This window comes from Macrobrachium rosenbergii, chromosome 15 (assembly GCF_040412425.1).
Source record: "Macrobrachium rosenbergii isolate ZJJX-2024 chromosome 15, ASM4041242v1, whole genome shotgun sequence".
In the NCBI taxonomy this organism is placed as follows: domain Eukaryota; kingdom Metazoa; phylum Arthropoda; class Malacostraca; order Decapoda; family Palaemonidae; genus Macrobrachium; species Macrobrachium rosenbergii.
Window position 1 is genome coordinate 42,429,158 of NC_089755.1, and position 27,586 is coordinate 42,456,743.

Below are 27,586 nucleotides of genomic sequence, written 5' to 3' on the forward strand. Positions count from 1 at the left end.
TAAATTACTTAGACCGTGGAGTAAGGTGCACTGACGGGACCAACCCCACGGGGATATTTATCGTAACGAGTGCGACATAAAAAATCTCAAATCATGACAATCATTTTAATTTCTTCGTTCTAACAAATGCCACCACAATGATTACTTGTGGGTGGATGCATAGACATTTTCTGATCATCTATGATAGTATTCCCATAATTTTCTGGAAGCTCCAGTTGCACTCTGAGCGGTTATTATTAAAACAGTTTAACCAGACCACTGACTCGAGCAGTATTTCCATAGTTCTCTGGAAGCAGCAGTTGCACTCTAAGCAGTTATTATTAACACAGTTAACCAGACCACTGACTGAGCAGTGGTAATTATTTACTGCTCAAGCATTTTTCCCACAAAATTTTCATCAAGAACTAAACCTCACTTCTATTGGAGAAGTCTAAGTGCATTTTAAAACATTTCATGAATGCTTTTTTTACTAAAAACCTGTGAACAATCCATGATTCTAGCAACTGTACAGTATGGGGGCGTTTCTGTATCAATAAGCTATATTCAACCTAAAGAATATTTTTACATGACAAATAGGTACAGAGAATGTCCATGTATAGATGTAATTGTATTTTTATATTATTGCAAATTTCACACCCTTGCTAAGTATTGCCCACAGGCAAAAACAGAATGCAGTTTTTCTTATGGTGAGGGGGGTGTCACCTCATCAGTCAATAGCTTACCGGGAGTCAATGAATTTAAGGCAAGCAGGCAATCCAGGTTAGGATTATTTCGGCCTAGACTAAACCTATCATCCCGTTGCTCCCCGTACGAGTATTCGGGAACCCGGATTCAGTAACAACTGTAATCTCAGCTTAGCCGAGATTACTCAAATACTGCCAGTAGACCACTCCAGCACAACCTGACAAGAGAAGAGGAAATCATTAGCCCAATAACTTTCCTTGCACGTTACCTTGAATACCAAGGGCTTGGCAAATTTGTTAACTATTGTATTTTTGAGACTAAACGAGACAAGAAGAGTGTCAAGTACAAGGATTTTAATTTTAGTCTACTCTCCACAGAGCTGATCTGTGAAAAGCAAACGTTTATGAATTCATATTAGTATTATACATACGGCAGAATTTCATAATTTCAGCCATGGAGTCTTAACTAATTTTAATGCAAATTTTGTCACTATATTAAGGACTAAAAAAAAAAAAAAAAGCAAGCCCCCTTCCTGACGAACGGTAGAAAATCTACCGTTCGCCAGGAAGAGATCCTCCCCCACCTCAGGGGCCCCGCCCCTGAAGGGGGGAGGATTAGCTTGCAAGTGTTAAAGTCAAGTATACTAAAAGAAGAATGTTTCTTACCGCTTAATCTAGAGTTAAAAAATAATTACCACCGGCGTCCTGAGAAGTTGACAATCCTTTTTACTTCGCAAGCCCAAAATCTGAAAAGGTATAATAGCAATTTAGTGTAATTATCACAACTAAGAAGTAACGGCACGCATCCAGACTAAACAAACTCAGCCTTGAAATGACGGCGGTATAAGAGCACCCATGCCGTTGAAAATCCTTCAATAGGCCTACACCAAGTGACTAGCTCGTTAACAAATTATCCACAATAAATCAACCATTAACAAACTACTCATAAGTTAAGATCCTTACACAAGACAAACGCGTTACCTAACGACACACGAGTAATAAACGAATAATGGTGAATCTTCTACGCGCGGGGACACCTCGTACTAGTTACCAGTAGTTTATTAAACCTGCTAGCTACTAGATGGTTTTTCTCGCCGCATAACCGTAACCCATTCGCTGACGAGGAAGGAGCTATGGACAGCGGAACCGGAAGTATTGTCATACCAACAAGGACCCTTAAACCACTTGTCGAACGAGCGGTAGATGGCAGGAGTGTGAGCGGGCTCGGCATAATGCATCTCTGCCTTTTTTGGAGTTGTGAAGTTAGTGTATCCCTACAGCGAGATTGCCTGTTATTATCTAATTTTGAATAACAAGCTCGCCTGTAATACCAAATTGGGTTATTTGTTCAGTTTTTATCGAGAAAATCATATAAGCTATCCATTAAGTATTCATAGGTGAAACGGATATGGCCAATTCGAAGACGACCTAAAATGAACTCAGCGTCGCGTTCATTTTGGATCCAAGAATGCCATAATTCAACCCTGGGTTTATTTTTTCTTTTCTAATAACTGATCTCTATTTCCTGTTACATTCTGATACTTCTTTCAAATGAACACCATGTTCTTAGGAAGCGTGAATTTCAGGTCAATGACCCCTGTGGGCTTGTTCCATGTGAATAGGGTTCATCTTCTGAATAATAATAATTAAACTGTTTGTGTTGTTATCAGGTTAAGTATTCCATAAACAATGGCATTCATTTAACGTGATGGGTTTTAGAGATATTAAATAATCATTGAACGGGGTGGTTAGGTTCCATCTGGTTACTATAACTGCAAAGCTCTTCGTTGGGAAAGTCGGTAGAGCTGTGGCCTATCACTCGGTAGGCCCAAGTTTGAGTCTCCGGCTGGCTGATGAAGAGTTAGAGGAATTTATTTCTGGTGATAAAAATTCATTTCTCGCTATAATGTGGTTTGGATGGATGGATGTATGATATTTAGGGCAAAAGCCCAGGCACTGGGGCCAACAAGGCCATTCAGCGCCGATAATATAAGGATTCCACAATAAGCTGTAGGTCCCGTTGCTAATTAACCAGTTGGTTTTTAGCCACGTAAAATAAGTGTAATCCTTCGGGCCAGCCCTAGGAGAGCTGTTAATCAGCTCAGTGGTCTGGTAAATCTAAGGTATACTTAACTTTACTATAACTGCAGCTCTGGCTGCTTTATCAGCATCCTATTTCGCCTTTATGCCCTCATGGGCAGGCATCCAGCATCTTTCAACATTTTACCAGCTTCATATAGTTTGCGACAGTTAAACTCAATTGAATGTACAAGCAAATCTTTTGAACAACAATCTATAACCAACAAGGTTTTGTAATGCAAAACCAATCTCCTGCTTTGGGTAATTTATTATAAAATCAGAAATACAATATGATACAACAGACACAAATGAAAATTTACATAATAAAAGTCTTATGTACAATACCATATCTTAAATATAAATGTTTAAATATATATCACTCAAACTATACCTACTTAAAAGTTAGGCAAGATACCTTTTATATACAAGAATGATTACCTCTATAATTACAATTACTGTACGCATATAAATGCTCTAATACAAGAGATGCATATACAGAAAACATGAAACTGTACATATTTACAAGCATGGAATTTAATATATGTAAATAATATACAAATAAATAGAAATGGAAATTAAGAGACTATGTACAGAATGAACCGTAAATTCATCATCATATTCTGCAAACTACAAGAAATCGCAATGAAATCCTTACAGCTGTTTATTCAATTCAATTTACACGACTAATCCTGATTAAATTATCCATAACACATACTACAATATCATTGCAAACTTACCCATTCCCCTAGAATATAATAAAAAAAATTATTTGTACTAAGCTTTAGCAAGATTTCTTTATAATACTTAAGAGTACACATTTTCTTCAAAGGTTTTCTCATGATTTTTATACAATGAAATTGGTTGTTATTGCAATAACTCAATGAATAAAAATGAATAATTGTTTTTGACTCAACATTCCCAGCTAGAGTACATACTGTGCTTTGTGCCTTTACGATAAAATCAATATCAAACACTACAAAACTCAGGAGGCACTTAAACTGCTCTGTCAACTATATAAGCCTAAATTGTTCACACCACAGTCAGTCCTCAAGTTTAACATTTTCCTTTACCTTGCCGTGCACAAATGAAATTTGTAAGTCATATCTAAAATAACTGAAAATAACAATGGAGAAATTTTGAGGTTTCCCTTTCTTTTGCATTAAGAAGGACTGTTTGTTTAACTTAAGTCTAATGAAACACACTGCATATGCAGTAACAGTGTAGACGACTTATATACTGTATAGCATTGAAATGGTAACTGCATTGGCATACTACTGTATATCCACTTAACATTAAAACATAAATATGACGACGACAGACTAATGTTATACTGCACATAATAAATTATACAAGAAGACTAACTTGCAATAGATAGTGACCTCAATGAAGTTTGAAACATTTTCAAAAGCATGGCACAGTACTGAATTAGAGAATTGGCTGTCATGGCAAGCAGCATTTAACATGCAATCCACCTACCAATAAATAACCTAGAATGATAACTTTCACCGATCAAAAAACAGCAATTTTACTTGACAATTCAGTATGCCTAATTTTTGTAGAATTTTTTAGATGAAAATGAACCAGTTATACAAAAATTTAACAAAAATTAGTACCGAGTACTGATGTTGACATGACAAGAGGGACCAGTTGAGAATTTAACAACTGAAGTAATTAGGAGGAGCCTTCAAAATAGAAGTAGTAAAGCTCCAAAACCATTAGAAATACGTAACAATAACTTTGCTTCTAGCAACTGGTGAACCAGTCAATGGTGACCTGACCATAATGTTTCAAAATGTGATAAAGGTAGGGCTGGGACCAGAGGAGTGGATAAATAGTACGACAATAACAATATACCAAGCGAAAAGGGATACACTTGAGGAAACATTTTTCAAATCATCAACTGTCACTTTGACTTCGTGCTAAGGAAAACAACAAAAGCAGTTTTTATAATGAGAAGTATCATGCAAAGAGGGAAATTTTACAAATGTAATATGTGAATCTTGAGATGACTATTGATAAAGTTCAAAGACAAGCAATTAGATGGGCTTTATGAATACAGAGGGCACTGGAAAGACTCATCGAGCTAATGTTACTAAAATGTAACACAAGATCTAGAGATAAACAGCAAAAAATGTATCAATATAATGTGATATCAACACTGGGCATCCATCAAGGATCAGCAGTGGGTCTGATCCTGTTTATCATAATAATGAGAATACAATAAAGGAGTACGGATTGGGAGGTTCCTGAGAGTTGCTTAATGAACAAAAATATCCTAGTGCTAACAATAGAATTAAAGGAAGAGATCAAAAAAGTTTTGTTAAACAAAACACATTTAGATTAATTTGTTTTCTTTAGAGTTCTTCCTTTACCTCTGCATATGTAATTAACAACACTGTTTCCACCATTTAAGAAGTTTTAGTATTCTGAAATGCTGATGGTCCAAAACCTCTGCTATTTTATGCTTGAGTATCAATGAACTAATCTTATTTGAAAACTGTGATTAAACTCTGTGATAATATTTTTTCAAAGTTTGCTTTGAACTGTTAATAGTCCTAAAGCTTCTTTAATTCTTTACAGAACACATAATAAACTCGAGGATCTCCTATCTACAATCTACCAAACTAATCTATTAAAAGTAAATTAACTGAATTAATTTAACATCAAATAAATAATTTAACCTATACATTCTGTATCTCATCAACATATTCAAACTACCTAAGTTGTTCTCGTTGGTTCGTATCCTACATTGCCCATGCAATGAACTGTCTTTACTCATAGCTGTTGTGTGATAAATTATCAGTGTGGAACTGTCAGTGTCACAGGACTGGAAAACATAAGTAGGGTATGATCTTTGATGCCCATAATGTATATGAGCAGCAAAAGGGGAAGACAGAGAGGAAGAACGCCATGTTGTTGTGGCAAGCATACCTTTAAAGAGGTAAACATTTCTGCTACCCTTGGAGACACACTGGGCTATGGTGCAGGTACTGATCCCATAAACAAACAGAGCAAAAATGTTTTATGCTTGCACATTACAAGGTCTGTATAACTCAATGCAGCTGAGGAGTTTAACCAGACCACTGAGCTAATGCAGCTGAGACATAGGCACCAAAGGAAATGGAGATTTTGAAGAGATGGAACAACAGAAGCTAAGATTCATGGCTGGAGTCAAATTGGAAGAGCATTTTAAAATAAGGAAGTTCTCATTGACTAAGATAATTTAGTCATGTGGTGAAGCAGGACAAGTAATACTTAGAAAAATAGTTAATATGATAGTAGTAGGATGAAGACCAGAAGATGACCATAATCATGGGAAATGGCACAGATGAAGTACTAAACTGCATGGGGATTCATGCTTCAAGTACAAAGGAAAGACAAAAGTGGAGAGAAAAGCTTTTATGCTGAACCACTTATGGGGAAAATCTGCCTTAAAAATGTTACTGATGATGACATGATGATCAAGTACTGAGGTAATTTTCCAAAATTAATGTATAGGAAAGATAGAGACTTGCCACACCTACATATGCTTTGTATATATACTCTTGTAACACATCATCTGTCCATATTTTACCAGCGAACAGGGGCACAGAAGGAAGTGCTCAATATATATGGTTGCAATGTCCAAACAGGGTCTTTTTGTCTGCACATTATAATGTTGTATTCATAGTGTGCAGTGTTTGATAGATTTAATACATTACATCTGGAAACTGCACGTAGGGCAAAATTGCTTTTACAAATATGCTTATGTGAGATTGTGAACTCATTAGAAGAATTATCCTATCTCCATAAGTTACCAATTACCGTACCAAAAAAAATACAAACACTTTTTTTCCTTTTCTTACACTCTCATTTTTTATATTTAAGTCAGTCAACATATAGAATTACTCCAGAATTAGCAAAAACAATTTGGCTGACCTTTCAAAAATAACTACAGTTTTTTACTTAAATGAGGCCTCTAAGCATTTTCTATGAAATTGGTTTTAGGATCATTCTATTTTTTACCTTAAACATTTCACCTTAAAACGCTCAGGCTGTCATCATTATCATCACTAAATAATTCAGCAACCACTGACATATTCTCAACTACTCCAAGGCTAACCTGAAAAATTTTTTCTTTACAAACAGAAAACCTTAAGTCTACATTTGAAATCTTTTTCCAATACAGTATAGTGTTCTCCTCCCTATACATAACTACTTGCTATATTGCAGCTTCAATCTCATAGACATTAGTTTTCAATGTTCTGATCTTCATTTCACCTCTTTTTTCTTTCCATCTTCATTTTTTTTAATCAAGAATGGATCTATCCTCTGTCCAAAACTACTCCTCTTTCAAAACTGGACATTATTTAAGATAATTCTTTAATTTTTTTTACCTTCAGCACTTTCCCTAAAATAAAAAATTTCATTTTAAGTTAAGAAGTTGGCAACTAGAGTACTACTTCTTCCCAAAATTTGTGGACTCATTTCCTTACTCTCAGCTTCAGCAAACAAATAACTGTAAAAAACCACTTTCACCCGAATGAAATCCAGATCTCTCTATACAGCATAATATTTTGGCACAATCGTAAAATGAAGCACTCCATTGCACCACAGTCATAGTAGTAACTGAATTTGCTTCCTAAAACCCCACTACTGTTGAATATACACATAATTAACCTCAAGACATACCAGAAATGCATCAATAGCTAAATACTTACAGGAAAAAATTGGCTAAAATTTATATAAACTTGATAACATCATTCATATTAAAAAAATAATTGAAACATAAAAACAAAGACTTAAAGCCTTAGTTACAGTACAAAAACTGTACAGCTGCAATTCAAGTTATCTTAAAAATTTCAGAAAACTTATCTCTCAACCAATGGGTGTAGCATTCCTCAGCAGACTGAATCATTTGGACCAGTTCCAAAACCATACAAATTTTGAAGCAAGTACTCCTCCATTATCCATAAGACACATTGGTAAATTGCATTAGAAAGATACTTCGATCATTTTCCTTTTATCAGATCATTTCCAGCAATAATCATTATTCAACTGGATCAGATATGTGGTACATATACATTAAAATACTGTCCAGCATCATTCATTAACAGAATAAAGTCTATCATGGACCTATCAAACTAACCCTGAAACTATTTGCTGTTTATATTTCAGTGACTTATAAATACGGGAAATAAGATCCAAATTTACTAAACACTACCTTACATAGTTACCAATGATGAAGGTAATGAAAATTACAGTTTGGGAAATTTTGTTACAATTAACGAATATTTACACATTTATAATGTCCTGTAATTTTCTAGCAACTTTTCTTCAGTTCTATAAGAATGTACCTCCAATCCATATGGTTCACTTTGAGACTTCTGTTCACTCAAATACATTCTGCATGATAATTATCACAATTACCATTGTTAGCTTTTAGTTATACGCTTTTGCTAAATTAGATAAAACATCAGCATGTAACTATGAAAAACAACCATTGACAAAACCAAAGAAGCTTTCCCAATTTTACCTCTTTAATTTGTCATCAATATACAGTATATAATCCAGGTTAGTACAGCAAGAAATTATGCAAGCTTATGATAAAATCTTGCAACATGGTCACTTATTCAGTGCAGACAACCTCCTACTTATGAACAGGTTTGGTTTAAATAGGCTTTAAGTCCAAAATGTCATACTATGACTGACATTCCTGTGTTTGGTATGGTGTCATGTGCTCAGTCTACCTGTATAGCCTAAGTACTGTAGAATTACCCACAAAAGCGAGATAAATTTTTAGAATCATCACACAATATTTAATACAGAGATATCTAGCAACTCTCTTGAAGGGGCACAGCTTAAGAGGAGACACTCATGATTATTTTATGTAACTTCAAAAGCTAAAATATTCAGTGAATACAACAACAAATCACTGATATTTGAATGCATTATATCTAGACATATGCATAATTCATTTGGTTTATATCAATGCAGCAATGTCATTCAACATAAAAAAAAATCATTCAGTCTCCTTACTAAAACAGATGATGTTATATGCAATTTCCACCATAATAACAATGCTTGACCTGTCAACTGAATTTATGTACACTGCACTAGTTCCATATGAACATAACTATGATTTGGGATAATTATAAAAAAAAAATCTTAGGAATTTAAACAAGGGTGTCACTGACAATGAAATAAAATTTGAAAAGGTGAGTTTTGTATTGGTTAGTGAAAGTAAGCACAAGGGACCAAAAAATTTAATCTAGTATAACCTAATTATCCTATTTCACTTTCTCCTTTACCATCATCAAACCAAATAAGAATTAAACAACACACACACACTGAGAGAGAGAGAGAGAGAGAGAGAGAGAGAGAGAGATGGCAATAATTTGCCTTTGAAGTAATATTTCATTCATACATTCATTTTAATTCTAGACAGATGGATAAGCCTTTATGTTTGAAAGAAAAAAAAAAGAGCATGCACACATTCTTTGAAAAAAGTCTTATATTAACACCTTTCATTCCAGGTTTAGATATAGGCCTATACTCTACAGTATCATATAATTTCCTGCCTTTCTGTTACCATCAATACACAGGATGGAGGTTTACTTGCTACTCAGTATGCAATGTAAACGTCTACCAACCATAAAAATAGCTCATCTAGCAAAGTCACCTTCACTGAAGTTAAATAGATGGCATTAATATTCGACCTCTTCTAGTATAACATCCACTGGACTGGCAATCACTATTAAGCTGGTGATGAAAACGTATAAATTGATATAACCAAAGATCAGCAAAAAGTTTGGTCTTTCCATGTCTACTGATAATCTTACTTTTTGCTGTTAATACAAATCATGTACAATGGTACTACCTATGGGGTTTTATGAGACAATGGATAATCCCAAAAAATGTACGCTTTAACAGCTAAGAAGTGCACTGGATTATATGGAAAATACCTAAGCAATTAAAAACAAACATTAAAACAAAATAACATTACAGTACATGTGGAAACAATATCAGATGTGAAAAAATTGACTGAAATAAAAATACCTCAAAAAGATCTTTCCAAACATGTCCACACATATCACTACCAAGTAAAGATGTGGAGTTTATGGCAGCCAAGACAGGAACCACCCTACCATATTCAAATTATCACTGTCAATCCGCCCAGACTGGTTATAAAGTGCAGTGGGGTAGAGCACCGAATGCCTCTCTTCTCCCAACCCTAGTTAGAAGCCTGGCATGGGAATGAGTACAGTAATTCCTAATTTCATTTCCTTTCAAGATTTTTAAAGGACCTCAGAGGAAAGCTTATAAAATATACAGTAATCAGAAATCAAGAAATTAAGAGTTCATTGTTCAGTACACTATTTCTTCACTAAGCTCCATTATTATACGGGTGTTTTTTGTTAGGTTATGCTGTAAGGTCTTTGTTGCTAAGAAGGGCAGACCTGCAATGTATCTTATAACTTGATAAGTTTAGAACTAGGTTAATCATTACTATCAGTACAAGAGCTAACCAAAGAACCTGCACTTTGATAAGCATACAATGAGTGGAGCACAGCAACTTCAACAAAGACAAATTGTAGGTAAAATGATATGGCGTCGAGTAAAAAAGGTAAAACAATGATGTATAAAAACATAATAATGCTAAGAATCCGTGCACATTTAAAAGTAGCTCTGCAATGTCAATCCAATGAGATATCTTTTACAAACTTTTACTACATCATGGGGCATGCCTTTCAATGCAACACTAGCTATACTGTATTATCTTAGAATTAAAATATCAATACCATTATTGTATTTCTATGGCAAGTTCAGCCATATATCAACACTTAAAGTCTTTATACATTGCAAATGAATTTTAAAAATATGCAAGTGCAACTTTCAAATACTTGGAAATTACATACAATAAATAAGAGCAACACAAACTACTGTACACACAATGTACTTAAACAAATCTAACAAGGTGACTAGACCAAAACTAAAATGAACAATATTAAAATAAACATTCTGGAGAGGGATAAATACCACTAAAACTACTTTCATATATGTAAAGTTGAGTGCATATCAATAGTAATGTGAACTGAACTTTCCTCCCATTTTCACAAACAAAACAATGACAGTAAAGTATATTAACTAAAAGAGTGTACATATTGAAAAAAAAAAAAAGGGAAATATTGCAGAAACATTCTCTAGTGTCAGTAAAATATTCTTTTAAACAAAATTTATTCTTAAACACAAACCTATCAAATAAATATTGCCTATTCATGTAGTCAGCAACGTCCATAGACACACACTCAAGAGATCCACCAACTAGCTAGGTATGCACCCTAGATACCAGTGCCTCTCGTTGCGGTAAGTCACTCACGTTGTTTAGACCAACTACATGAAATGAGAGGACGGGCGGTGAACACTTACTAGTACACTAATGGTAGAGTACTGAAAACAACATTTTGTTCTTTAAAAATAATTCAACTTGCTTTAAAATAGCCTATCAGTTTACTATTGCCATAGTAGCATTTGATGTGAGAAATTTTTATTGCTTTAACTTAATAAGAGTAACTCAGGCAATGAGGTCTGCGTTCTTCTGAGCATCACTTAGAAAACAGGTCTCTGTAATAACAAGGGGGCTTGAAGGACTGTAACTTTGTAGTATTAAGGTCATAACTGTTTGGGATATTTTGGGTACAATCACACTACATTTGATTGCTTCACAAAGCCCAAGCATCAGTGTCCAGTGTACCTCCCTCAAAGGGATGAAATACTAATTATGAAATATGGAGAATGTGTGTGAAAAGACCTCATTCCTCCTCAAATCCAGATGAAATTTAGCCAGCTGCAAAGCCAGGCCAATGGCCTATATCATCAGTATTTTGTTTATGTACACTTTCAGATAACAAACAGACAAATGACTACCTCAACACTAATTCACAGGTACAAAAAAATTACAACTTATTGCAACAGACTTGAATCATATGTAAAGTTTATATGAATGATCTGGAGTCTACTGAGCCCATTATTCAGTTAACTTTTAAAAATTAGTTGTAAAAATGATAATGTCAGCAAATATGTAAATAAAATTTGCATAACAACTTCCCTCTCCCAGTGAGTGTTGCAAAGAGGAATCATGCCTACAGTAGTCTGGTTCTTAGCAGCATCCTTTAACTTAGCTACATAGCCTCTGGCCTTTTGCTTTTCATGTCTCCTCTGGTCTCTTCCCTCTTAGCTTTCATAATTTAAAACATTCTCTTGGTTCAACTTTCCATTTTATAAATAATCCCTTTGGTTGAGTTCTAGGAAGGACTCAGTGGTCTAGCTCAAGTACTTTGTACTAAAGATCCAAGTACAGTACAGTGAATATAAATACCAGTAAAACTATATTTACAGACTCAACTGGTCACTTTTCACCAGGACACGTATGCAATTGTAATAACCACAAAGCCCCCTTAACTTCTTGAATTCTTCACATTTTTTATTACGGTTGTCACTAGAAAGCCTTAGATCCAAATGTAAGAAAATAATTACACATTTGCAATTTGTGGCACCAACATCATTCCTTGCAACCTAAAAAAATGAAAGGGCATGAAACTATAAAAAAAGAGAGTATAAATAGCTAAAATGTCATCAAACACAGTACAACACAAAACAAGTTTGCATAAATTCAAAGGTGACCAAAAGATTGTTTAATGTGAAAAAGTTTGAGAACTCTTACAAGCTTTTAAATCAACACTATTTGTTCTGGCATATTATAATTCTGTTCAAGAATAAGAACATCAGTCAGCAAGGTAGTTAGACAAATACAGTACTGAAAACCTTAAAGATCATCAGCATTGGTGGGCAAAGACCAGAAATTTTATGCATGGTCCTTATTCAAAATTCTGACACTTCAAACTCAATTAAAGTACAAAGCCAATATCCACACAACAGGGGTATGTGAGGACAAAAAGGACAGAACAAAGAAAACACAGAAAAGATTGTCCCACCAAAATGGGCTACATTCAGCAATGAACTGACTAGTGTTGACAATGACCTGCAGTCTAACCAGAGAGTAGGATGCTAGGAGGAATGTATCATAGTTTCAAGTGGAGAATGAACAGCTAAATATTTACTTTAAAGCATTAGCTCTGTATACACAAGGCAAAAGGTTTTTTCCAAGATATACTGTACATCTTTCATGCTGGTTTTCCCAGAAATTATTTTGTTTTCTTTCCACCTTCTCTAGGACGTAAGCATTCTCATTGGCATGTATACGTCACAAACTTGCCACTGTGGCAGAAAGGATATCACAATATGATAAAAGTGACTGGATTACCTACAAGATAAACATTATTCTTATATGAGAGTGAAACTGTTATATCAATCTGCTATAAACTTACAAATACTTAAAAGATCTATATCAGCTGTACATAGTTACAAACCCATAAGACTTCTATCCTGAATATACATGCACTGTGCATGTACTGACTCTTATTACTACACTTTAATAAAAGACTCGAATAATTATTTACACTAACAATATATACATACGAGCACATAAAATCAACAAAAGCCTTGTGGACACTGCTAAAAATTTTGTGGCTCAAGAAGTTTTCACAAACATCATACTGATTGTGTACCAAACATTACCATCCAAAGTTTTGACATTTCTAAGATAATACATGACCATTAAATAACTCACCTCTGATATGTTTCACTTGTCACATGCAAAAATATTTTTTAAACATTTAAAAAACGAATGGAAAGTAAGTTCTATGAAAATGGCCAGAAGGCAACAAAGTTCTGAGATTTTTGACTGGAAATTTAACTATTGAAATTTCATTCAAAATTTAAAACCTTTGCATATGAAATGTATTGTTTATTAAAGTAAAAGTGATTTTGTGTACTACGAAAAACCTTAATGTTTATGCTTTTTAGCAGTTATTCAAAATTTCCTTCCATTAAACTTATCTTCAAACACAAAATTCATAGCACCAATGACATGTCAATGGAAGTGTGAAAACATGAATAATCCCCAGTTCATACTTGCTACTGTAATCTCTGCTGGATTGTCAAATGTTTCATTAACACTTTTTTAAAAATAATTGTTTACTAAATGCTTTATGGTATAACATACTGCTGTCTGAGGATATAAAATACTTTTCCTGAAGAGAAGAAAAAATTATTTCTTCTCAAATTTTTTTTATGTTATACTGTGGAACTTTTTTGATCCTTGATCGTCAAACTCATTACAAAAGAAATTCTATCAACACCTAAGAGATAACCTTTATACCATCTACACTACCATCTTAAGCTTTAACCACTGCTCACCATCTCCATACCACACATGATACCTTAAAAACTTAATCTCCATAAAATTAACTTTTCATATTTGGGAATTCAAAATAAACATTTTTTTTTTACTGTCAAAAATATGTATAAAACTTATCAGAAGGTATGTACATACACCTATTTTTATGGCTGGCAAGATTCATGACTCTTATCCCATTCTTGCAGAACCTAACAAAAGCATATGTTAAGATATATTAAAAATACGGAACACTACGAAATGGGTAACATTCTTATACTAATAAATAAACAAAATAATAATTTGAAGGCATTACAAAACTGTTGTATAGAAACAAATTGAAAGCTTGCATTAAATACATGTTACATATTGATGTATTTTGGAGTTATACAAACTGAGAGGAAAAAGCATCATAGCTTTGAGGTGTAGAAATATGAGATGCATGGCTAATGCTCACTTGGGTTGCAGTGTTTGCCATTACCACAAGTGAGTTTGGACCCTCCCTGCCACTGCTTCTGTTACCAAGAGCATTTTCATTCTTTGAACTCTTAACTCCTAAAGGAGTTTCTACTCCTGCTGCTGAATTCTGGTCAGCACTTACACCTGCAATATTAGTACTATCAGTAATTACTGAAGGTAAATCTTCACCTGAAGTTGGGACTTGGTAAGTGACATATGTCCAACTATGAGATGGAGCTCCCAAAACAGTGCTTCCTGCTACATTCACGCAAGTTCCTGGAAGTACCTGACTCTGTAATATCTCTCCAGAAACAATCTGACCTGGAACAAGTTGACTGGGCACAACCCCAACTGGGTAAAATGTTCCAACAGTAGTTGTGGTCGAGATGGGTGTCTGACTTGTGTAAGTACCATCATGACACAAAGGCAAATTTCCTGAATAACCAGAAACTGATGCTGCTGATTCCATGAGCTGAGCATTGACTTCATTTGGTCTAGCTACATTGTCTTCGTATTTTTCATTATCAAGATCTGCTGTAAAATCTATCTTACTCCCCTGAGCATACATGTAATGATTTACTGTTTCTTCGGGCAAACCAAGGGATGCCGCTAAGCTGTTGGCTACAGTAGACAGAGCCTCTGCCTCCGAGGAGGACTGATTATTACTCATACCTGTTATTGTCTCACATACATGCTCCACCATCAGTCCACCTCCTCCACTGACACCTTCAGATGTTCCATCTGTTTTCTTAAGAGAGTTTGCTACCTTAGTTTGTGATTCACCTTGTTTGCTTTCATTAGCTGAATTAGAAGCTGCTTGTGCTGCTAAATGTGCTGCCCTGTGATTGGATTTGCAATGAGCCTTCAAGTTGTAAGATCGTGCAAAAGTCTGGGGACAATATGGACATTTGTGACTAACACTTGGCTTGCTCTGACACAGTTTAGTTTGCATATGACCTTGGAGAGCACCAAAAGAACGAAATGCAACTCCACAAACAGAACATGTATAATTATCAGCATTTGCATGCTGTGAACGATGCTTCAATAAAGCAGCATCGTTCATTGCCACATGATCACAAAGATCACACTTGGGAAATGTCACATTTCTGGGTATTTTATTATGTTCTATGTACTGATGATAGGCCAATTCCAATTTTCTACCAGGTCGGTAACCACATATACTGCAAAGCCTGGACTCCCTTTTACTATGAACTTCTTTCATATGTTGCTGATAGCTGCAGTAGTCTGCAAACTCCAATGGTTCATTCAAAAAACAAGTGTAACAAGCATATGGTACATTGTCAATACCTGCTAAAATTGAACTGCTTTTGTCCTTATGCTCAGCTGTTACATGTTTTTTAAATGCAAAGTATGAAGAAAATGTAGCCTCTTCACACTCAGGGCAATTAAATTTCTGAGTAGTCCTTACAGCACGAGAAGATGAATTCACTTCTACCTTACTTCCATTCACAGAACTTTTGTCATGTTTTGAACTCGACTTATTTTTATGTTCATTTTCACTTAAAACAAGGTATTGAACTTTTGATTTCACAAGCTTTCCACCATTACTTTTGTCACTACCTTTCTTAAGGATCTTCAGTCTAATATTTTTTCTGTCTTTAACAAGGTGAGGATACTTTTTCAACACTTCTGAGATAATTTTGGCATGACTGGACATGTCCCCCTGGGTGATCCCTTGACTAGTAGACTGACCAGAGCTAACTCCAGTCTTTTTACTCTTACCTCTTTCGTTCCCATGACTAGACGACTCACAAACATCACTATCATCTAAAGCTAAATTCATCAGAACTTTTTTCTTCAATGATAAAGTTAATTTTACTGGCGAAGGGGAATCTTCACTTGATCTGAAACTCCCAACAGTCTTCTGAACATCAATGAGGGACTGTGATGGCTCTTTTGAATTTGAGTAAGTGGCAACTTCATTTATCAATTCATTATTTTCATCTAGGGGAAATGAAACCCGTTTCTTTATTCTACCAGAGCTGCTTTTTTCCTTTTTCTTTTTCAGTATGGATTTTTTTGGAGGGCCTGAGCTATCCAGTATGATGCAATCATTACTTTCAGAAGTATCCTCCTCACTGCTTCCGAGAGACGACTTGGACTCCTCTTTCACCATGACTTGACTACTTTGTGTATCACTAGGACTTTCGACGTTTGATCCCATTTCATCGGCATCCCCATCTTCTAACTGTTTACAAATATTTGAGATTTTTTCCATCAACTCTTTACTTTCTTTTCCTGTATCTTCTTCTTCCAAACATTCTTCATCCAAATCAGGCGAATCATGATAATCTGAACTGGGAGAATTAGATGAGCTTTTTTCTACTGTATTTTGAGAGAAGGCTGGAAATTGATCTTGAGATTGTGAAATGGATAGCTCTCTTACTTCACCATTAGAACTTGCACCTGACAAATGGTTTGATGGTGATGTACTACTAGACCAAGTAACATTTGTATTCTTAGCAACACTGTTTGGAGAGGTAACACTCACAGTAGAATTTGAAACTGGTGTACTTACAGAAATACTGTTATCATTATTATCATTAGAACCTGATGAATAATATGGTGGTAATGGTGATTTAGATGACCATGTGGCAATCTGCACAGAGCTGTTTTCTGACTCTTCCTCCAGTTCAAATCTTGTAGGCCTAGCAGTTTCTGCCGGCCTTTTGCGTCTGAAAAAATAAACCTCAGATAAAACATGCATAATTTATTTACAATATAATCATGCACAAAATGTTTATATGTAAATTTAGTGCAAAAACTTTTAAGAAAATACAAGGGCACCTGAACTAAACACTGGGAGACTGGCTTTCTAATATGTAACAAAATCTTCCCCAGTAACAACGACACTATATTATAGCTTGCACTAGAATATTTTCTAGATATTTTACAGCTAAGAGTGATTCCACGTAGTTCCTAACCTAACTGGTACTTTACACTCACATTTAATTCATGAGATTTACTGAGAAGTGTACCACATCTAGAACGGCAGCACAGCAAAAAATAATGACGTTAACTGATTAGTACAAAAGTCCATTAAGTTGAGGTCTATAGCTGAAGTGTTACTGTGTGGGCATGAAAAATGAGGGACACATCAAAAAGCTTATGAGACAAAAAATCTTTATCTTTCGAAAATAACATCTTTTTCTTTTGTGCTTGGAAAGTAAGAAAAATAGCACACTTTTCCTAGATATACAAATCCTTGGTTACTTATGTAGGAGTATTCCTAGGTACCAGCTGGAATCAGTCACAAAGTTTGCTGACAAAGCACGTAGTTTATTAGTGGTAGGCAGGTGGGGGATGAGGAGTACCCCACTCACCCAACTATCTAGCTCACTTTTCTTCAGCATCAGGGACATTATGCCAAACCCTTGATATAAGAGACTCAATTAATTGAATGTGCAAGGCCAGTCAACCTTGGCTGCTGTGGTTCAGACAGAGGAAGAAGAAAGAGGAAAGAAATATTAGTCATTCATCCATTTCTCCAATCCCTAAGCCAACCAGGGAACGGCAGGTGAGATTACCCTTTAGGAGCTTGTGTCACTATGCAACATGCTGAATCACTACAGGAACTAATAAGGTGTCCAATTACTTGTGGGTGATGTCCCAAAGGCAGAAAGGAAGGTCACCTGTTAGAGCCAGACCCAAGTGTTCAATATCTTGTTTGTATCTTCTCTTACAAAGTCTTTGAAATCTCTCATCAGGAACTAACAGGTTTTGAGTTTTGGCCAGAAACTCAAAAACAAACTAGAATGAAAGAGGCACAAAGCCCTCTAGATGCCAGACTTAGTACAAAATACCATGCACACTCACCAACTTGCTTCACTAAGGGTCAAATTAGCATAATAATTAACTTATTATATAATGTCAAGACCACTTAGCTACCACATTCTTCAAAAAAAGCTAAAGCTAGCAGAAACTACATTGTCAGGATGTGTGTATGTATGCGCATGGTTCAAGCATTCCATCATTAGCCATTTAGCCATCAAAACCAAAGTCAATAAAAAAGTGCCCAATCACATATTTTAAATTTCACTGACTGACTCGAGATTCTGAGTGTAAATTTTGATAAGAATTTTGCTTTTCAGAAGCAAATATATATAATTTATTCCTGTTTCCCCAAAAGTTGGTATCTTGCAGAAATGTTTTCTAAGTATTCATGATGAAGCTATCATATCTAAGAGATTGAACTCTTTTCTTCTTCTTTGTGTAGTGAAAAGCAGTCCTCGCTTATCGGCAGCATCGGTTAACGGCATTTCGGTTTACGACACTTTGCTAACGCCATTGTTAACCAGATTTTCGGTAACAGTAAGCAATTTTTGGCCTTGGCAAGCAGTTTATCAGCATCGGTAAGAGGTTTATCAGTGTTGGTAAGCAGTTAAGGTGCCCTTAAGCAGTTTAATGGCACTTACGACAACATAAACGCCATTTACTACCATAGTTATTGTGATGTTTCAGTTATCGGCGCTCAGTCAGGAATAGAACCCCCACTGTTAACCAGGGACTGACTACTCTCTCCAGTGCGGTCTTCGGTGACTCTCATCTCAAACTCTTACACAGAGTTATGTCGTCAGTCAAGTTTACTTCACCAACGCCTAAACTTGGCCAGATAAAAGTTAGTAAGATATACCTAACTTATAAATGGACCACTTTTCTCCCTCCACTTTAATGCCTGGATTTCCTTCTGTGGGTTTAGATGTCTACTGAACTGTCTAAAACCACTCTTATCCTCTCCACCCTAAAGACTGAAATGGCATAAATGTCCTCACTCTCTGACAACCCCAGTACTGTACAGGTAGTTTTGTCATTGCTGAGTGGGCTTCTTTCTCTGGCAATACTGTACAGATAAGTAAAATCCATTAGTTTCTGTACTTTGCGTAGGAACACATAATATATCGATGAAACAGAATTAAATATCATAACATACCTAACAGCAGCATTGGCCTGAGCAATTTTTTGGCTATTTGTGACTAGAAAATACATGGAGCTATCATTCAAACCCTCCTCTTCTTTATTATCAGCACATTTTATCACTTCTTCTGCAGTGGAGAAACAAGAAAAACCATTGAACAATCCTAAATGCATACAAATATTTTGTAAAGTATAACATAAGTAACAACTGAGTCATTTGTATTCTCATGTAGCCCATGAAATAATGTAAAGAAAACAATAACTATATCAAAAGAATATGAGAATAATGTTGGTGTTCTTCAAGGATCAACAATGTGTCCATTTTGTTTATAACAGTAATGGATAATGCTACTAATGAGTGTACAGTAATTCAATGAAACTACATGGATTATGAATTCCCAGTGCACAAGTTGCATTGTATGATGCAAATAGTTTCAAACTTTCCAAGGATTATTAGCAAAGCAGTAGTGTGGTTAAACTACTTGGTAAGAAGACAATTACTCTATTCATATCAGATGTTTATTATCTAAGCAATCTCTACCCAAATACAACAGTAATGAGACAAAAATGAACACAACAGAAATCCCAAAATGTATCAAACCTTACCAGGTATGATTTCCTTCAAGTTGCTTGTATCAACACCATCTCCTAAACGTTCACCTAACCTCTGGGGGTTTTTTGCTCTCAAGTGTGCACCAGGAGATGAACCTGACGGGGCAAAAACACGGAAACTTCTAGTTCTTCCCTTTCCATGCTTTTGTCGTGAGTGCTTTGACAGTTTTTCTGTTCTTTTGCCAACCTGATGCCTGAAAATATAATATTCAAGGGTTTGAGTCAAGACAAAAAAATCATTGCATCTAATTCTATACAGGGGATTTTTCTCTAACAAACACATAAAGGAGTTGCAAGACATAACAACCTCTGACAAGTTTCCACGTTCTAATCCTGTATGGGAATGATAGCACGAAATGAATACACAAAAAGTAAATTAAAAACTACACAATTCTTAGAATAGCATCAAATGCTGCTACATTTTCCACTTTTGACAAAAACTAAAATTTTAGAAACAACAGCACAAAACCCATTTACAGCTAATGCTACAAAGATATTAAAATGAACAAAGACAACTTAATTTTACATATCAAATTACTGAACCAAAAGATTATGTAAAAATAAAAATGGACAAAATCTTGTCCAAATCTAACTTAAATATGGATACTCAATGAAATCCCATAAAGGGAGATGAATGAACATTGATCTTCGTATGCACACCAAACACTTACGAGAACATTGATTAGATCACAGATACAGTAACAAAAAGAAAAGGCAAAGATTAAAAAACCAAAAGGAAGAAACTTAGACTGAGACAAAGGCATGAATAAAGACAGTATCTCAGAGGCTATCAAGTAGAGCAACAAATGAACAGTGGACACTGGAGTTGAGAGACTGAATATGGGGGGATATGAAGCAGCAGCTAAAGGGACAGCCATACATAATGGGAATGTCCTTCTCATTAAATGAAACTTCATGATTAATGGGTAGTAATGAACAAATAAAGGTTAGCAGCTGTGCTGGGATACTTAGATATGGTGAATGAATCTATATCCAAAAATATTCTAAAACAAATTACCTTACCTTGAAGTGTGCTGCCTGTTACACCTAAGATGTGGGAAACGCCGATTCATGAGCTGTGTCAAGAGTGACACCTGAAGTCTCTGTGAAGCAATATATATTGCTGGTAACTTTGTTTCTGATCCACGAACATCAAGGCGTCCACTATACACAAACCTGTAAAATTTTCAGATATGAGGTTCAAGAGCAATGAATTATTTGTTTCCAATGCCTTACACTGTATACTGTAATTAAGAACCTGGGTCAGTACAGTGGACTGAAGAGGAACATGAAAATGTGGTTTAATTCTCAATAAAATCATTTAGTAAGTTCTCAGCACTTTTCACATATAAACGTTGCAACAGACTGAAAGAAAATCTCTGTAAATGTCAGCACTTTTTTTTTCAAGAAATACATATCAATACTCCTGAATCAATGATAATGTAGCATGTCTCCTACTTACGTTACAAGTTTTGTTTACGGGGGGGCTGTACATCCAAAATGCATTAACAGGAATAGTGAATAGCTCAGCTATCCCATAATCCTAACCTTTCCTTGAATAGCCTATGAAAATCTACATTATCTTAAAAAAAAAAAGCTTAAACAATGAGAGACAAAACATATATATTAATGATGTTCAAAACAAGTGTATATTAAACAAAAAGCTCCTCAAATTATGACACTTTAGCAAAGAGAAATGTTTCACCCAAGGCCTACCCAAACTTGTATTCACAATCAAGTAACTGTATTTTCAAACACGAAATCTACAGGTACTGCATGCAACGTGTGGTTATATGTATGTACCATATTTGACGGCATATAAAACCCTAGGTATATAAGCTCCAGCCTTTCCAGAAGGGAAAATTAAGATTAAATTTTCTTTCTATCTTGACAAATAAGCATTTAATGTTGTGAAAATATATAGCTACTTTTTTTGCAGAAAAAACTTGATGTCTAACAAATCTTGTAAGACAACATACCTGAGAATGGGTTCAACACTTGCATAGTCAAGCTCTGGAGGCACAATAATCTCAGACTCGGGCTCTTGAGGTTGTTTAGGTTGTGACAGCAGAGAGGTACATGCAGAAATAATAGGACGATGTGCCTGTACAATCATAAGAATATATCAAATGACAAGACAATGAGCCTGTGTAACCATATATCAATATAAAATACTGAATTTGAAATATCGAAAATACGTGGCATTTTCAAATTACTGAACCAAAATCCATCTCAAAAACTATCACTCTGCATTAAAATTTCTGGGCGCTTAAACCCTGAGTAATTCATCAAAGATTTACTGATAAATATGTAACTTGACTCAAGGCACTGATTCACAACTGTTAATTTATTTAGGTTTATTTGAGAAAATGTAAACTCAAGTATATTTTACATCCTTTGTTGTGCATATTCTTGAACAATGCTCTGTCATATTCTGTACCATCCATTTGGTTTACATCATCAAATTTCAACAAAAGACAGTTACTTTGTACTGTACTGTCCAGTACAATAACAACACAGGTCGTCTATCAGCCCTCCAAGTTGTATGATAAACTATTTTATCATTGCATGTTATCAGCTAAAAATGTAACAAAGATGCAAAGGCCAATCTCAACCATTCATAGTGGGTAATACTTAAGCAAAAAAGGCTAAACAACAGCAAGGTGTAAGTGCTCCAGAATGTCTGCACAGCAAGACAGCCAAAGCTTCTATGTCTAGACAAGTTTAAACAAAAAGATATATCCATATAAATGTCCAACTGCACAACGAACTTACCTTTAGAACCTGTCCACCCGAAAACTTGAGAACAACATCACATTCTTCTTCTCGATCAAAAAATGACTCCAATCTCTGCAGGAGGTATGAAGCCCAATTTTCCAACTTAACAGTGGCTACTATGTTAGAGTCACCATTTTCAGAGTTACTTCCTGATGAGCATGATCTATCAGGGCTTTTGGGAGGACTGTCCTTTATTTCTCGTTTATAATCCTCCTCCGTCTTTTCTATCAGAAGTGTTTCACAATCATCCTCTATATCAATTAGAGGTATTTTTTCATCCTTCACATCTAGGATTTCCATTTCACTGTCACTGGGAGGATGCATTTCTTGAGCACCTCCTCCTGATACTGCAACGTGTGAATTATTTTGACTGCCAGAGGTAGAATATGGAATGTCTTCAGATGTTGAATCATGAGGTGATTGATAACCTACACTCATGTCCGGCTTCAAAATAGAATGCATAAGTGAATTTTGTGTGCTTCCAGGGAACCCTAGATTACCAGAAATATCCTGAGTTACTTCAGGTAATAATGGCAATGCCACAACTGGGGCAGTAACAGAACTAATGGCAGAGGTGTTAGTGGCCAAACTCTGCAATGGCATCAAAGGAGTATTAGAGTGGCACAAAACAGGTGTCACAGGACATGCCACAGGGCTAGCCATTATGTGGGACTGTGAGGGTATTGTAGAAAAAACAATGGAAGCAACACCGCCAGGGGCAAGTCTCATTTGTTGTGTGCACGGGGAAACCACCTCTTGATTGGCTTTTGAGCTTGGAGTTGATTTTGCTGTCAGTTCATTTCTCTTCTTCTTTTCATATGAATTATGTAAAATAACTTGAACTTCACTCTCTTTGCCTTTGTTTTCCTCAGCAGAATTTGTAGCCCCAGGTGATCCCCCACCACCACAATCCTCATGCTTTTTGTTCCCACTCTTTGATCTTTCAAATCTTTCTTTTTCTGTGTGAACAGACTTAGAGGATGATTCACTCCCTGCAGTACTGATCTGGTTGGTCCATTTAGCTGAAGCACCTTCATCTGTCTCCTCGTCAACAGCGCTTGAGAGAGACTTTGGCTCATCACTACCTCTAAGTTTGTTCCTTTCTTTTCTTGCTTGCCTTCTGCTACTACTTGATGCGTATGTTTTCCTAACATGACGGGCAAGACACCTTGTATGACTGTTTGTTGATGGCTCAATACTCGTGTTGCTGACTGATTCACGATAAGTGACCTCACTTAATGCAACAACTCTCTCATGTTTCTCTGCACCTGAATTTTTGAAAGACTTTGTATTGTTACTCTTATTTGATTTATGAGCTCCACTATCATGTTTGGAGCTCTTTCTTCTTTTGGAAGAACTACTTATTTTCTCTTCTAGGTCTGAATTTTCATGGCGGTCATAGTCCCTAGCTCTCTTCTTCCCTCCTCTTCTTTTAGACTCCATTTTGTGACTCCTGAAAGACAAATGTCCACATGAAAGACTTTTAAAAGAAAATTAATCTAAATAGCAAATAGTTACACAGAAACACACCAGGTTCCTCGATAGGCAAAAAACTAAACTTACCAGCAATAAAGAAATTGTCAACTTGAATAAACAAAAAGCCTGGTTTCTTTAGGGAAAGCTTCATAAAACAGTGCTAAATTTGGCATGGCCTTCACCCGATAATGAAATGTATATCCAGTGAAATAAGAAACAGTAACTTGATTACTCATTTTCATAGGTGACTCTTGTACCGACTCTTTTTTTAAATCAAAACAAGGCAAAACCTTACTGAAATGTGCATGAAAAAAAAAAAAGATATTCACTACAATAATTAAAATGCTGATAATCCATGCATCCATGGTCAATTGAACCCTTCAGTTAATCAAATCAAGTAAACTGTGCAAAATTACAAAATTCAATCATTTTTTTTTTATTTAAATCATTTAATCTTCAAAATTCAAAGTACAGTGGTGATTCTCCACATAATGAGCTTACTCATAAAGCATGCTTACACTAAATACCCATCTTTCAATATCTGAATTTTCTTCCACTGGCAAAAGGTATTTTTTATTTTTTACACAAAAATACAATCATTGTCTCTGGTGACATCAGCACAGACTCAAGGGCTGAGTTTACAGATTAAAAAAAATTACAACCCAATTGAACAATGGCTCTTGTAATCATTTTAACCACTATTTTGCATCTCAAAAAAACTTAGCATCAATTCACATGTGAACTGCTGTTTACCACAGGTAATGGTTCGTAACAATGTTGTGAACAGATGTGTGAAATTGCCTCTTTTACTGATACAAACATTAAACTGACTTATGCACTGATATCTGGCAGAGACCTTTGCTGTTTATTATCTGAAAAAGTTTCTGAATTTAGCCATTCCCATGATCAGTGATGGCCTAACTACAGTAGGCTCAGGTGAGCAGGCATACATACTGCCCAGCATGCTCAACCTCAGGGTCAGTGGCAAACCACTATCCTTGTGGGAACAGCATGGTCATTTGCAAGTGGGTTATCTCAGTACTGGCTTGTATCAAGAGGGCATCTGTCATGAGCAGTCCCTATTTTTCACTGTAAATATTATCCCTCTGGATTAGGCTACTAAAGACAGAGAACACTGGGACCACTTCTAATCTAAAATTGCATGTTCTTGGGCTGAAAAACAAGATAATATAAGGTAACCTTCATGGGTCTAGGCTATCTCCCCTAAGTGTACTAGCCTAGACTATATCTTACACACTAATGAATAGACTTCCCAGTAGGTGCCAGCCTAGTCTATCATTGCCTACACAGGGCTAATCTATGCCACCATTGTTTGCTGCAGACGTCAGGCAAGATGCATGTAAAAAATGCAAGAGAAAATATTGTGTAGGCTTAAGCTGAGAAGGCTAGGATGAGTTTATTACTCGACTGTGATGCTTTCATTCCTAGTCCAACACAAACTGAATATAAGAATTGACTGAATGGTACTATTTTGGTATCTTTTCCATTGGGAGCAATGGACATAGAGTGCAATGGAATGTGAAAGCTTGCATTGTTTTCTAACTTCATTGTTATTGTTCTGAAGGTGTCCCATTCAAAGTTTATAGACAAAGGGAGGTAATAGGTGCCTCTAGCCTGTGTTACTTACAAACAATTAAAGGAGCTTTTCTCTTTTTCTTTTACATAAAAATTATTTCCCATTTCCAACCAATTAGGCCTAATACACCAAAAAACCTTGATGTAAAATACCCAGACATTTTCAGACTTCAGCATTTTTTCAAAAAAGTTTTTTCAGTTTAATGTTAGCTGCCTAGCATGAATTCTAAGTAGTTCAGGAATGAGAAGTGAATTACCAACTTTTCAAAAGATTCACATCATCCACTTATATAGTTCATTACCTGACGAATGCTGTGGATTTTTAAACCCCGAGTCAATCAGTGAGGCTTGTAAAAATTCAATTAAAGTACCCTGGGGAGATATACTATGCATGTGGTCCTTCTGTAGCTGATTTTATGAGAATTTTCTTGAAAAAAACTTAGATGAACTAAGGGCTTCAACTTCCAAAACACAATTCACAAAATTTTGTAAATCTGTTATGTGAAGTGTGCCCATTCGACTATATAAAAGGCTGAGTTACATTAGAGGAGTCCTGGGGTACTAGGGCCCACAGCCAAGTAAAGAGTCAATGTCTTAAGTTGGATTTAGATGCGTCCTTTATTCTTCTCAAATTTGGCAGGGGCAGGTCACCCATAGTCAAGTTAGACTAGGGAAATTTAGGAGGTTAGGTTAGGGAAATTTAGGCTACATCTACCTATGTGTATCCTTGCTACATTTTCATGCTAACCCTACAGGAATTTTTTAGTGATTATCACTGTTAATAAACAGAAGCCCATGATTCCCACATGTGGGAGGTCTTCATAGGGCTTTGACGAGTGGTTTTTACCTATAATAAAGGTTGGAATTATATAAGAGGCAAGATGACCAGTAGGAAGAATAAAAATTCCCATAACTGTCTACAAACCCAACCGTGACAACGGGCCAAGCCTAACCTTTCCCAAAATGCAGTGTCCTCACCTAACCAGACCTTACCTTCCTAACCTAACTTAGGGTGCCGTGCCCTGACCTGGCCGGAGGGGGGGGGCCTCCGCCCTCCCTGGACCCCATAAGTAGGCCCAACACTGACCTAACCAAAACCATAACTTACCCACCACCCTGAGTAACACTGACCTAACAAGACCTTACCTTCCTAATCTAATTTAGGGCGCCGTGCCCTGACCCGGCCGGGGGAGGGGCTTCGCTCCCCCTGGGCCCCCCCTCACTTAACACTAAGGCTAACATCGGCAGTTTTAGTTTACAGAACGTAAAGCAACGTTTATTCTAAGTTAGTTTTCGCTGGGAGGCGAAAGCACCAACGCCTACCCCTGTCTCCCTGTTCTACATACTACCCAAAAATAGGTCTCAAAAGTTTATAAAAGCACGCGAAATATGCCCACACGAATCAGCTATTACAGTACGGTGCCTGACAATACTTATAAATCACTTCACACGGATCTGACCTGAGACCTCCTCATAATTCAGGTCTTCGTCGCGTCTGACACTTCCACTGGCATCCTTAAAAATCACCATATAAACACTTTTAAGCACTTGATTGAATATTATAATAAATACCAACGTCCATCGTACCTTACAAATTCATTTTCTCGAGTAATTAGGTGCAAAATGACCTCGGCAACTCGGCTGATGGTCAGATGTAAACAAAGCGAGAGGCGGCCATGTTTTGGTTCGGTGA

The 27,586-nt window shown here is 35.9% G+C and overlaps 1 protein-coding gene across 2 annotated transcripts; it reads right to left on the reverse strand.

The window, feature by feature from the left end:
• Positions 1-91: 91 nt before the first annotated feature.
• LOC136846596 (serine-rich adhesin for platelets-like) lies at positions 92-27,586 on the reverse strand. 2 transcript variants are annotated; one of them, XM_067117476.1, is made up of 9 exons: positions 27,481-27,586; positions 22,819-24,274; positions 22,023-22,147; positions 21,067-21,219; positions 20,038-20,237; positions 19,448-19,559; positions 1,665-17,192; positions 1,350-1,429; positions 92-901 (listed from the first exon to the last, which is right to left on the reverse strand). In XM_067117476.1, exons 2-7 carry the CDS (start codon positions 24,262-24,264, stop codon positions 14,423-14,425), a joined length of 4,806 nt encoding a protein of 1,601 aa, XP_066973577.1. In that variant the 5' UTR covers positions 24,265-24,274; positions 27,481-27,586; the 3' UTR covers positions 92-901; positions 1,350-1,429; positions 1,665-14,422. The 2 variants fall into 2 exon arrangements, with proteins under 2 accessions (XP_066973577.1, XP_066973576.1); XM_067117475.1 differs by having other exon boundaries at positions 1,647-17,192.